The sequence below is a fragment of the Macaca fascicularis genome, chromosome 10, assembly GCF_037993035.2.
Source record: "Macaca fascicularis isolate 582-1 chromosome 10, T2T-MFA8v1.1".
Classification (NCBI taxonomy): Eukaryota; Metazoa; Chordata; class Mammalia; order Primates; family Cercopithecidae; genus Macaca; species Macaca fascicularis.
This window is the reverse complement of record NC_088384.1, coordinates 54,090,913-54,104,699: the sequence shown is the minus strand read 5'-3', so window position 1 is coordinate 54,104,699 and position 13,787 is coordinate 54,090,913. Positions and strand designations below refer to the sequence as shown.

Sequence of the window (13,787 nt, the reverse complement as noted above, 5' to 3'; positions counted from 1 at the left end):
TGATGATGATGATGATGATCAGGACTCATGATGATGATGATGATGATGATCAGGACTCATGATGATGATGATGATGATCAGGACTCATGATGATGAAGATGATGATCAGGACTCAATGATGATGATGATCAGGACTCATGATGATGATGATAAGCAGGACTCGATGATGATGATCATGACTCATGATGATGATGATGAGGACTCGATGATGATGATGATCAGGACTCATGATGATGATGATGATCAGGACTCATGATGATGATGATGATCAGCACTCGATGATGATGATCAGGACTCATAATGATGATGATGATCAGGACTGATGATGATGAGGACTCGATGATGATGATGATGATCAGGACTCATGATGATGATGATGATCAGGACTCGAAGATGATGATCAGGACTCATGATGATGATGATGATGATGACCAGTACTCCATGATGATCAGGACTCATGATGATGATGATGATGATAATGATCAGGGCTCATGATGATGATGAGGACTCATGATGATGATGATCAGGACTCGATGATGATCAGGACTCATGATGATGATGATGATGATCAAGACTCATGATGATGATGATGATGATCAGGACTCATGATGATGATGATCAGGACTCATGATGATGATGATGATCAGGACTCATGATGATGATGCAGATGATCAGGACTCATGATGATGATGATCAGGACTCATGATGATGATGATCAGGACTTGATGATGATGATCAGGACTCATGATGATGCGGATGATGATGATCAGGACTGATGATGATGATGATCAGGACTCAATGATGATGATCAGGACTCATGATGATGATGATCAGGACTGATGATGATGATCAGGACTCGATGATGATCAGGACTCATGATGATGATGATCAGGACTCATGATGATGATGATCATCAGGACTCATGATGATGATGATGATGATCAGGACTCGATGATGATGATGATGGTCAGGACTCGATGATGATGATGATGCCCAGGACTCATGATGATGATGATGATGATCAGGACTCATGATGATGATCAGGATTCATGATGATGATGATCAGGACTCATGATGATGATCAGGACTCGATGATGATCAGGACTCATGATGATGATGATCAGGACTCATGATGATGATGATCATCAGGACTCATGATGATGATGATGATGATCAGGACTCGATGATGATGATGATGGTCAGGACTCGATGATGATGATGATGCCCAGGACTCATTATGATGATGATGATGATGATCAGGACTCATGATGATGATGATGAGGACTCAAGATGATGAGGATGATGATCAGGACACATGATGATGATGATCAGGAATCATGATGATGATGATGATCAGGACTCATGATGATGATGATGATCAGGACTCATGATGATGATGATGATGATGATGATAATCAGGACTAATGATGATGATGATGATCAGGACTTATGATGATGAGGATGATGATCAGGACACATGATGATGATGATCAGGAATCATGATGATGATGATGATCAGGACTCATGATGATGATGATGATCAGGACTCATGATGATGATGATGATGATGATCAGGACTCATGATGATGATGATCAGGACTGGATGATGATGATCAGGACTAATGATGATGGTGATGATCAGGACTGATGATGATCAGGACTCATGATGATGATGATGATGATGATCAGGACCCATGATGATGATGATGATGATCAGGACTCATGATGATGATGATGATGATGATGATGATATGATCAGGACTCATGAAGATGATGATCAGGACTCAATGATGATGATGAGGACTCATGATGATGATGATGATCAGGACTCAATGATGATGATCAGAACTCATGATGATGATTATCAGGACTCATGATGATGATGAGGAGGACTCAAGATGATGATGATCAGGACACATGATGATGATGATCAGGAATCATGATGATGATGATCAGGACTCATGATGATGATGATGATGATGATCAGGACTCGATGATGATGATGATCAGGACTCATGATGATGATGATGATGATCAGGACTCGATGATGATGATCAGGACTAATGATGATGGTGATGATGATCAAGAATGATGATGATGATGATCAGGACTCATGATGATGATGATGATGATGATGATCAGGACCCCTGATGATGATGATGATGATCAGGACTCGATGATGATGAGGACTCATGATGATGATGATGATCAGGACTCATGATGATGATGCAGATGATCAGGACTCATGATGATTATGAAGATGATGATCAGGCCTCATGATGATGATGATGATCAGGACTCATGATGATGATGAGGACTCAAGATGATGATGATGATGATCAGGACTCATGAAGATGATCAGGAATCATGATGATGATGATGATCAGGACTCATGATGATGATGATCAGGAATCATGATGATGATGATGATGATCAGGACTCATGATGATGATGATCAGGACTCATGATGATGATGATGATGATGATCAGGACTCATGATGATCAGGACTCATGATGATGATGATGTTCAGGACTCATGATGATGATGATGATGTTCAGGACTCATGATGATGATGATGATCAGGACTCATGATGATGATGAACAGGACTCATGATTATGAAGATGATGATCAGGACTCATGATGATGATGATCAGGACTCATGATGATGATGATGATGATGATCAGGACTCATGATGATCAGGACTCATGATGATGATGATGTTCAGGACTCATGATGATGATGATGATGTTCAGGACTCATGATGATGATGATGATCAGGACTCATGATGATGATGAACAGGACTCATGATTATGAAGATGATGATCAGGACTCATGATGATGATGATGATCAGGACTCGATGATGATGATGATCAGGACTCATGATGATGATGATCATGATCAGGACTCATGATGATGATGATGATCAGGACTCATGATGATGATAATGATGATTAGGACCCATGATGATGATGATCATGATCAGGACTCATGATGATGATGATGTTCAGGACTCATGATGATGATGATGATCAGGACTGATGATGATGATAATCAGGACTCATGATGATGATGATCAGGACTGGATGATGATGATGATGATCAGGACTCATGATGATGATGATGATGATCTGGACTCATAATGATGATGATGATCAGGACTCATGATGATGATCAGGACTCATGATGATGCTGATGATCACCACTCGTTGATGATGATCAGGACTCATGATGATGATGATGATGATCAGGCTCATGATGATGATGATCAGGACTCGATGATGATGATCAGGACTGATGATGATGATGATGCTCAGGACTCTTGATGATGATGATGATGATCAGGACTCGATGATGATGATGATCAGGACTCATGATGATGATGATGATCAACACTCATGATGATGATGATCAGGACTCATGATGATGATCATGACTCGATGATGATGATCAGGACTCATGATGATGATGTTGATGATCAGGACTCATGATGATGATGATGATCAGGACTGATGATGATGACGATGCTCAGGACTCTTGATGATGATGATGATCAGGACTCATGATGATGATGATGATCAGGACTCATGATGATGATCAGGACCCATGATGATGATTATGATGTTGAGGAGGAGGAGGACTCATGATGATGATGATTATCAGGACTCATGATGATGATGATCAGGACTCGATGATGATGATGATGATCAGGACTCATGATGATGATGATGATCAGGACTCATGATGATGATGATGATGATCAGGACTCATGATGATGATGATGATCAGGACTGATGATGATGATCAGGACTCATGATGATGATGATCAGGACTGATGATGATGATGATCAGGACTCGATGATGATGATGATGATGATCAGGACTCATGATTATGATGATGAGGACTCGATGATTATGATCAGGACTCATGATGATGATAAGCAGGACTCGATGTTGATGATGATCAGGACTCATGATGATGATGATGATGATCAGGACTCATGATAATGATGATGATGATCAGGACTCGATGATGATGATCAGGACTCATGATGATGATGGTGATGATCATCAGGACTCATGATGATGAAGACGATGAGGACTCATGATGATGATGAGGACTCATGATGATGATGATGATGATCAGGACTCATAATGATGATGATGATGAGGACTCATGATGATGATGATGATCAGGACTCATGATGATGATGATGATGATGATCAGGACTCATGATGATGATGATGATCAGGACTCATGATGATGATGATGCTCAGGACTCATGATGATGATGATGATGATCAGGACTGATGATGATGATGATGCTCAGAACTCTTGATGATGATGATGATCAGGACTCATGATGATGATGATGTTGATCAGGACTCATGATGATGATGATGACGCTCAGGACTCATGATGATGATGATGATCAGGACTCATGATGATGATGATGCTCAGGACTCTTGATGATGATGATGATCAGGACTCATGATGATGATGATGATCAGGACTCGATGATGATGATGATCAGGACTCATGATGATGATGATGATCAACACTCATGATGATGATGATGATGATCAGGACTGATGATGATCAGGACTCGATGATGATGATCAGGACTCATGATGATGATGATGATCAACACTCATGATGATGATGATGATGATCAAGCCTCATGGTGATGATGATGATGATGAGGACTCATGATGATGATGATCACGACTCGATGATGATCAGGACTCATGATGATGATGATCATGACTCGATGATGATCAGGACTCATGATGATGATGATGATAATCAGGACTCATGATGATGATGATGCTCAGGACTCATGATGATGATGATGATCAGGACTGAAGATGATGATGATGCTCAGGACTCTTGATGATGGTGATGATGATCAGGACTCGATGATGATGATGATCAGGACTCATGATGATGATGATGATCAGGACTCATGATGATGATCAGGACCCATGATGATGATGATGAGGAGGAGGAGGAGGACTCATGATGATGATGATGATTATCACGACTCATGATGATGATGATGATGATGATCAGGACTCATGATGATGATGATGATCAGGACTCGATGATGATGATGAGGACTCATGATGATGATGATGATCAGGACTCATGATGATTATGATGATGATGATCAGGACTCGATGATGATGATCAGGACTCAATGATGATGATGAGGACTCATGATGATGATGATCAAGACTCATGATGATGATGATCAGGACTCATGATGATGATGATCAGGACTCATGATGATGATGATGATGATGATGATCAGGACTCATGATGATGATGATCAGGACTCATGATGATGTTGATGATGATCAGGACTCATGATGATGATGATGATCAGGACTCATGATGATGATAATGATGACCAGGACTCATGATGATGATGGTGATGAGGAGGACTCTTGATGATGATGATGATCAGGACTCATGATGATGATGATGATGATCAGGACTCGATGATGATGATGATTATCAGGACTCATGATGATGATGATCAACACTCATGATGATGATGATGATCAGGACTCATGATGATGATGATCAGGACTTGATGATGCTGATCAGGACTCATGATGATGATGATGATGATGATCATGACTCATGATGATGATGATGATGATCAGGACTCGATGATGATGATTATCAGGACTCATGATGATGATGATGGTCAGGACTCATGATGATGATGATGATCAGGACTCATGGTGATGATGATGCTCAGGACTCTTGATGATGATGATGATGATCAGGACTCATGATGATGATGATGATCAGGACTCGATGATGATGATGATCAGGACTCATGATGATGATGATGATCAACACGCATGATGATGATGATGATGATGATCAGGACTCATGATGATGATGATCAGGACTCGATGATGATGATCAGGACTCATGATGATGATCAAGCCTCATGGTGATGATGATGATGATGATCAGGACTCATGATGATGATGATCACGACTCGATGATGATCAGGACTCATAATGATGATGATGATGATCAGGACTCATGATGATGATGATGAAGATCAGGACACGATGATGATGATGCTCAGCACTCATGATGATGATGATGATGATCAGGACTGATGATGATGATGCTCAGGACTCTTGATGATGATGATGATGATCAGGACTCATGATGATGATGATGATGATCAGGACTCATGATGATGATGATGATCAGGACTCATGATGATGATCAGGACCCATGATGATGATGATGATGATGATGAGGAGGAGGAGGACTCATGATGATGATGATGATTATCAGTACTCATGATGATGATGATGATGATGATCAGGACTCATGATGATGATGATGATCAGGACTCTTGATGATGATGATGATCAGGACTCATGATGATGATGATGATCAGGACTCATGATGTTGATGATGATGATCAGGACTCATGATGATGATGATGATCAGGACTCATGATGATGATGATGATCAGGACTCATGATGATGATGATGATCAGGACTCATGATGATGATGATGATGATCAAGACTCGATGATCAGGACTCATGATGATGATGATGATGATCAGCACTCATGATGATGATGATCAGGACTCGATGATGATGATGATCAGGACTCATGATGATGATGATCAGGACTCATGATGATGATGATGATCAGGACTCGATGATTATGATGATCAGGACTCATGATGATGATGATGATGAGGACTCATGATGATGATGATGATGATCAGGACTCATGATGATGATGATGATGGTGATCAGGAGTCATGATGATGATGATGATGATCAGGACTCATGATGATCATGATAATCAGGACTCATGATGATGATGATGATGATGATCAGGACTCATGATGATGATGATGATCAGGACTCATGATGATGGTGATGATGATGATCCGGACTCATGATGATGATGATGATGATCAGGACTCATGATGATCATGATAATGATGATCATCAGGACTCGATGATGATGATGATGATGATTCTTGCCTCGACGACGATGATGATGATGATTCTTGCCTCTAGGGTGGACTTGTTCTCTCTTGGAGCAGTTTTAGTTCACAGTTAGGCACTGTTTTCCTCTCTTCTCTTTTCATTCTAGTTTACTGGCTTCCCTCACTCCTCACAGTGAGACCACAGGAGACTGCTAAAAAGTGATGTTAAGTTTTCTGCTTATGACAATGATAAATTTAGTTTTCTCTGTCTTGTTTTGTGTCAGTTTCAGGGTCATCTGTTTCTATTGACCTTTATATCCTATTTAGTGAATGTGTGGACAGATTTAGCCTTACTTAGCTGCAGTTCTCCTCGAGTACTTAGAAGTCTCTTTATGTCTTGTTTAAGAAACCCTTCGTAGATCAAGTTTATAAAGATACAAAGATTTAAAGATATGAAGTTTTGTTTTGTTTTGTTTTGTTTTGTTTGGAGACGGAGTTTCACTCTTGTAACCCAGACGGGAGTGCAGTGACACGATCTTGGCTCCCTGGAACCTCCGCCTCCCAGGTTCAAGCAATTCTCCTGTCTTAGCTTTCTGAGTAGCTGGGATTACATGTGCTCACCACCACCCCTGGTTAATTTTTTTTTGTATTTTTACTTGAGATGGGTTTCATCATGTTGGCCAGGGTGGTTTTGAACTCCTGACCTCAGGTGATCCACCCGCCTCGGCCTCCCAAAGTGCTGGGATTACAGACATGAGCCACCATGCTTGGCCAATTATATATAAAAATTTTTGTTGTTGTTGCTTAACTCTTCTGTGTCTTTACAGATTTTTTTTAGGGAGGGCAGTTTGAACTATCCAATACTTGAAAAGATGATTTTTACATCTTCTATATTCATAGTGAATTGTTCTGTATCTACTAAGTTTTGTAGGACCTACTTTGTATATTTTAGCCTACTATTAAATACATGCAAGGTTAGAATTATTATAATTTTATTGGCTTACAGGGAATCTTGTGTCCTCTGTACTTTCACCCTCATCTCCCATTCCTGGATTATTTTGAAGCAAATCCTGGTCATCATATTTCATTTGTAAAACATAATAATAGTTACTATATTATTATCTATTTCATTTAATATTAATATTAGTTCTTAAGATATTTTTGGTGACTGTAATGATCATTTAACTTTCCTTATTTCATGGCATGTATATTTTGAGTTTACAGCCTATAATACTTTCTTTCTTCCAGCATTTTTTTGTAAAGCAAATGTTAAACAATTATATTTTGGTGGATACTAAAAAGTTGAAAGGCTTATAGAATGAACACCTGTCAGTCTACCACCTACAGTCAGCATTTAGCTCTGTGCTCCATATTCTTTATCACTTACTTATTCAGCTGTACATTGCTTTCTCCATAAGTCCATCTTCCTTTTGATGCTCTTTAATATTGGAGACATCATTATCCTTTACTGATAAACACTTCAGCATGCATATCAATAAGTAATATTATAATGTTTCTTTGTGGTTCTTCTTAGGACTTATGTAAGATGCATAAATCTTAAGTGTAACATTCAGTGAGCTTTGACATATGCATATCTTTATGTAATCTGGACCCCTATGACAACACATAACAATTACTTTCACCCCAGAAGTACTCTTATGCCTTTTTCCAGTCATTTCCTGCCCCCACATCCACCAGAGAAAATCACTATTTGGATTTTGTTCAATATGCCTTAATTTCACCTATCTTAGAACTTCTTGTAAGTGGAATTACACAGTATACTCTCTGTCAGAAAATTAGCAGGTTGATTTTTTTTTTATGGTTATTGTTGTTGACTTTGTCCTGTTGTTTCCCAAAAAAGCAGGTTCATACAGACTGTGGAGTTCTTTCTCATTCCTTGCTTCCCACCACCCCATAAAAAATGTGGGGGCATCCACTGAGAAATTTGGAGCCGGTCTGTGTTTTCATGGGTATGAAGTCTCTGCTTTTGGATTTATGATCGGTGCCACTCCCTCAGTTTGCATAGGTGGGAAGAGACTCGTTTCTTAGTCATCTCAAATATCATAGAAATGACAAAATATCATAGACTGGGAGGCTTAAACAACAGACATTTATTTCTTACAGTTCTAGAATCTGGGAATTCCAAGATGAAGGTGCTGGCACCTTTGCTTCATTGTGAGGGTCCCCATCCTGGCTCGCAGGCTGCGACCTTCTTGCTGTGTCCTCTCATAGTCACCCCATGATCTCAACTAAACCTGTTTATCTCCCAACAACTCCACCTCCAAATACCATCACATTGGAGGTTAAGGCATCAACATATGAGTTTGGGGGAGATGCTAACGTTCAGTCCATTATCAACTCCCTTCTCTCGCCCCCATATTAATTGCTTGCTGATTTGTCTGTCAGTTAATTAAAATAAAAGGCTTCTTGTCTACCACTGACTTCTGAAAGTGTGCATGTTTAATGTAATGGGAGTACATGTTAGGATTTTATTTAACTCATAAGTGAGGTTACTGGCAGAATGACAAAGCTGGTTCAGTGCAGGTATGAGAAGATTGTTTGTGGGTAGTGCCAAAATAACACCATTGTAAGTTACCCTGTAACTTTATAGAATCAGCAAACTTAACTCTCATTATCTGAGTGATCAGAAAAATTAGAAATTATACAGATGATGTAGGAAAGCTCATATAATCATATATCCGACAAGTTTTGGAGTACTTTTCCTGGACAACATGGCGAAATCCCATCTCTACAAAAAATACAAAAATTAGCCAGGCAGTGGCACCTGTGGCTTGACTACAGGCAGGCACCTGGAGTTCAGCTATTTGGGAAGTTAAGGTGAGAGGATCGTGTAAGCCTGGGAGGTTGAGGCTGCAGTGAACCATGATCATGCCACTGCACTCCAGCCTGGGCAACAGAGTGAGACCCCGTCTCAAAAAAACAAAAGTTTTTATCATAATGGGATTTTGAATTATATCAAATCCTTTTCTGTATCTGTTGAGATGATCATATGTCTTTTGGTCCTTCACTCTGTTGATGTGATGTATCACAAGTATTGATTTGTGTATGTTGAATCATGATTGCATACCTGGGATAAATCTCATTTGGTCATGGTGTATTATCTTTTCTGTGTTACTGGATTGGGTTTGCTAGTATTTTGTTGAGGATTTTTCCATTTAGCGTCATCAGGGATATTGGCCTGTAGTTCTCTGTTTTTGTTGTGTTCTTGTCTGTTTTTGGTATCAGGATAATGCTGGTCTTGTAGAATGAGTTAGGAAGAATTCCTCCCCGCCCCGCTTCAGGTTTTTGGAATAGTTTGAGAAGAATTGATGTTTGTTGTTCTCTATGAGTTTACTAGAATTAAGCAGTAAAGCAATTGGGTCCTAGGTTTTTATTTGATAGAAGACTTTTCATTACTGATTCAGTCTCATTGTTGGTCTGTTCTCCAGGAATATATGCAGAACATGTCCTGCGGCCCAAGAATCTTGGACTTGCACATCAGAGGCAACAGCAACTACAATTTTCTGATCAAAGCTTCCAGAGTGACACAGCTGAAGGTCAAGAGAAAGAAAAAAGCTCTAAGCCCATGGCATTTTCCAGCCCACCCCTAAGACATGCAGTAAGCTCAAGGAGGAGGAACAGTGTAGTGGAAATAGAGTCTAGTCAAGGCCAGAGGGAAAATCCTACAGAAATAGACAAAGTATTGAAAGGAATAGAAAATTCAAGATGGGGAGCATTCAGGTGTGCAGAGCGTGGGCAAGACTTCAGCCAGAAGACGATAGTAATCATACACAAAAAAGCACATTCCAGGCAGAAACTTTTTACATGCAGGGAGTGTCACCAGGGCTTTAGAAATGAGTCAGCATTGCTCTTGCACCAGAAGACACACACAGGAGAGAAGTCCTATGTATGCAGTGAGTGTGGGCGAGGCTTCAGCCTCAAAGCAAATCTCAGACACCAGAGGACACACTCAGGAGAGAAGCCTTTTCTGTGCAAGGTGTGTGGACGAGGCTACACCAGTAAGTCATACCTCACTGTGCATGAGAGAACACACACAGGAGAGAAGCCTTATGAATGCCAGGAGTGTGGGCGAAGGTTTAATGATAAGTCCTCATACAACAAGCACTTGAAGGCACATTCAGGGGAGAAGCCTTTTGTGTGCAAGGAGTGTGGGCGAGGCTATACTAATAAGTCATACTTCGTTGTGCACAAGAGAATACACTCAGGAGAGAAGCCTTACAGATGCCAGGAGTGTGGCCGAGGCTTTAGCAATAAGTCACACCTCATCACACACCAGAGGACACACTCAGGGGAGAAGCCCTTCGCGTGCAGGCAGTGTGAGCAAAGTTTTAGCGTGAAAGGAAGTCTCCTCAGACACCAGAGAACACACTCAGGGGAGAAGCCTTTTGTGTGCAAGGATTGTGAGCGAAGCTTTAGCCAAAAGTCAACTCTCATCTACCACCAGAGAACACACTCAGGGGAGAAACCTTTCGTTTGTAGAGAATGTGGGCAAGGGTTTATTCAGAAGTCAACCCTCGTGAAACATCAGATCACACACTCAGAGGAGAAGCCTTTTGTGTGCAAGGACTGTGGACGAGGCTTTATCCTGAAGGGGTGGCCTGCCCCTCCACACCTGTGGGTGTTTCTCGTAAGGTGGAACGAGAGACTTGAGAAAAGAAATAAGACACAGAGACAAAGTATAGAGAAAGAAAAGCGGGGGCCCAGGGGACCGGCGCTCAGCTTACAGAGGACCCACGCCGGCCCCAGTCTCTGAGTTCCCTTAGTATTTATTGATAATTATCTTTACCATCTTAAAGACAGGGGAGTGGCAGGACAATAGGATCAAAGAAAAAAGAGGAAATCGGCAGTAAGACATATGAACAAAAACCTCTGTGACATGAATAAGTTCAAAGGACAATGCTGTGCCTTGAGATGCATATGTAAACATCTCCATAAACTTTTTGGCAGCATAGTTTCAGTCTATCACATGGGGAGAAACCTTAGACAATACCTAGCTTTCCTAGGCAGAGGTCCCTGCAACCTTTGGCTGTGTACGTGTCTCTGGGTAGTTGAAATTAAGAGAATGGTGATAACTTTTAACCAGCAAGCTACCTTCAGGCATTTGTTTAACAAAGACACATCCTGCACAGCCCAAAATCCATTAAACCTTGAGTCACCGCAACACATGTTTCTTGCAAAGGACAAGGTTGGGGGTAGGGTCACAGATTAACAGCATCACAAATACAGAACAAAATGGAGTCTCTTATGTCTACTTCTTTCTATATAGACACAGTAACAGGCTGATCTCTCTTCCTTTTCCCCACATATCCAAAAGTCAACCTTCACATTACACCAGAGGACACACTCAGAAGAGAAGCCTTATGGATGTCGGGAGTGTGGGCGAAGGTTTCGGGATAAGTCCTTGTATAACAAGCACCTGAGGGCACACTTGGGAGAGAAACGTTTTTTCTGCAGGGATTGTGGGCGAGGCTTTACCTTGAAGCCAAATCTCACCATACATCAGAGGACACACTCAGGAGGGAAACCCTTCATGTGCAAGCAGTGTGAGAAAAGTTTTAGTTTGAAGGCAAATCTTAGACATCAGTGGACACACTCAGGGGAAAGGCCATTTAATTGCTAGGATTGTGGGCGAGGCTTCATCCTAAAGTCAACTCTCCTCTTCCACCAGAAGACACACTCGGGGGAGAAGCCTTTCATCTGTAGTGAATGTGGGCAAGGATTTATCTGGAAGTCAAACCTTGTGAAACACCAGCTTGCACATTCTGGCAAGCAGCCTTTTGTATGCAAGTAGTGTGGTCGAGGCTTCAACTGGAAGGGAAATCTCCTCACACACCAGAGGACACACTCAGGGGAGAAGCCCTTCGTGTGTAATGTGTGTGGACAAGGCTTCAGCTGGAAGAGAAGTCTCACCAGACACCACTGGCGGATACACTCCAAGAAGCCTTTTGTGTGCCAGGAGTGTAAGCGAGGCTATACCAGTAAGTCAGACCTCACTGTGCATGAAAGAATACACACAGGAGAGAGGCCTTATGAATGCCAAGAGTGTGGACGAAAGTTTAGCAATAAGTCAGACTACAGTAAGCACTTAGACACTTACGTGAGAAGGGTTTTTGTACAGGGAGTGTGGGTGAGGCTTCATCTTGAAGCCATATCTCACCAGCCATCAGAGGACACACACAGGAGAGTAACTTTGCTTTGTTACAAGCTTCAGTTGAGGCTGCATAACTTGTTTGTGAAGATATAACAAAGGCAGACAGAATCCAGAGGGCCACAGAGAACCTGAATTCAACCCATGTGTCCCCAAGAGATTCGGAGAAAAGAGGTCAATGTTTAAGGAACAGAGATGCCAGTTGAGGGGAGGGCATTATTTAGGCTATTGGGGAAATATGGTCTCTTTCCTACTGAGCACATGTTCTTGTATTTGTGCCAGGCTGTTTTTTCTAAGGACTGCTCTTAGCCAGTGACTGCAGAGCAGGGATACCAAGGGAAGTCTGTTACTGACAATCTCCCCAACCTCCTTGGACTGCAGGCAATCTAGGACACCTCCACCAAACCTCTTCTTGCACTTTCCTTCCCTCTGGCTGCCCTCCCAGCCTTCCTTGGTTTGAATGTTTTGTCCCCTCCTTAATTTATGTTGAAACGCTACATAAACTGTTTACTGTTGAAACAGTGTGACAGTATTAGGAAGTGGGACCTTTGGGAAGTGATTAAGTCAAGTCATGAAGATAGAGTTTTTGTGAATGGGATCAGGTGCCCTTATGAAAAGGCTTGATAGA

General features: G+C 41.3%; 1 protein-coding gene across 1 annotated transcript in view; it reads left to right on the top strand.

Moving 5' to 3' along the window:
- Positions 1-13,302, top strand: part of LOC135965527 (uncharacterized) — a 41,418-nt gene extending 28,116 nt beyond the window's left edge. The window contains 3 exon segments of the mRNA XM_074003213.1: positions 10,440-11,592; positions 12,316-13,094; positions 13,097-13,302. Of these exon segments, the coding sequence (XP_073859314.1) occupies positions 10,440-11,592; positions 12,316-13,094; positions 13,097-13,155 (1,991 nt within the window). The 3' untranslated portion in view covers positions 13,156-13,302.
- The last annotated feature ends 485 nt before the right edge of the window (positions 13,303-13,787 follow it).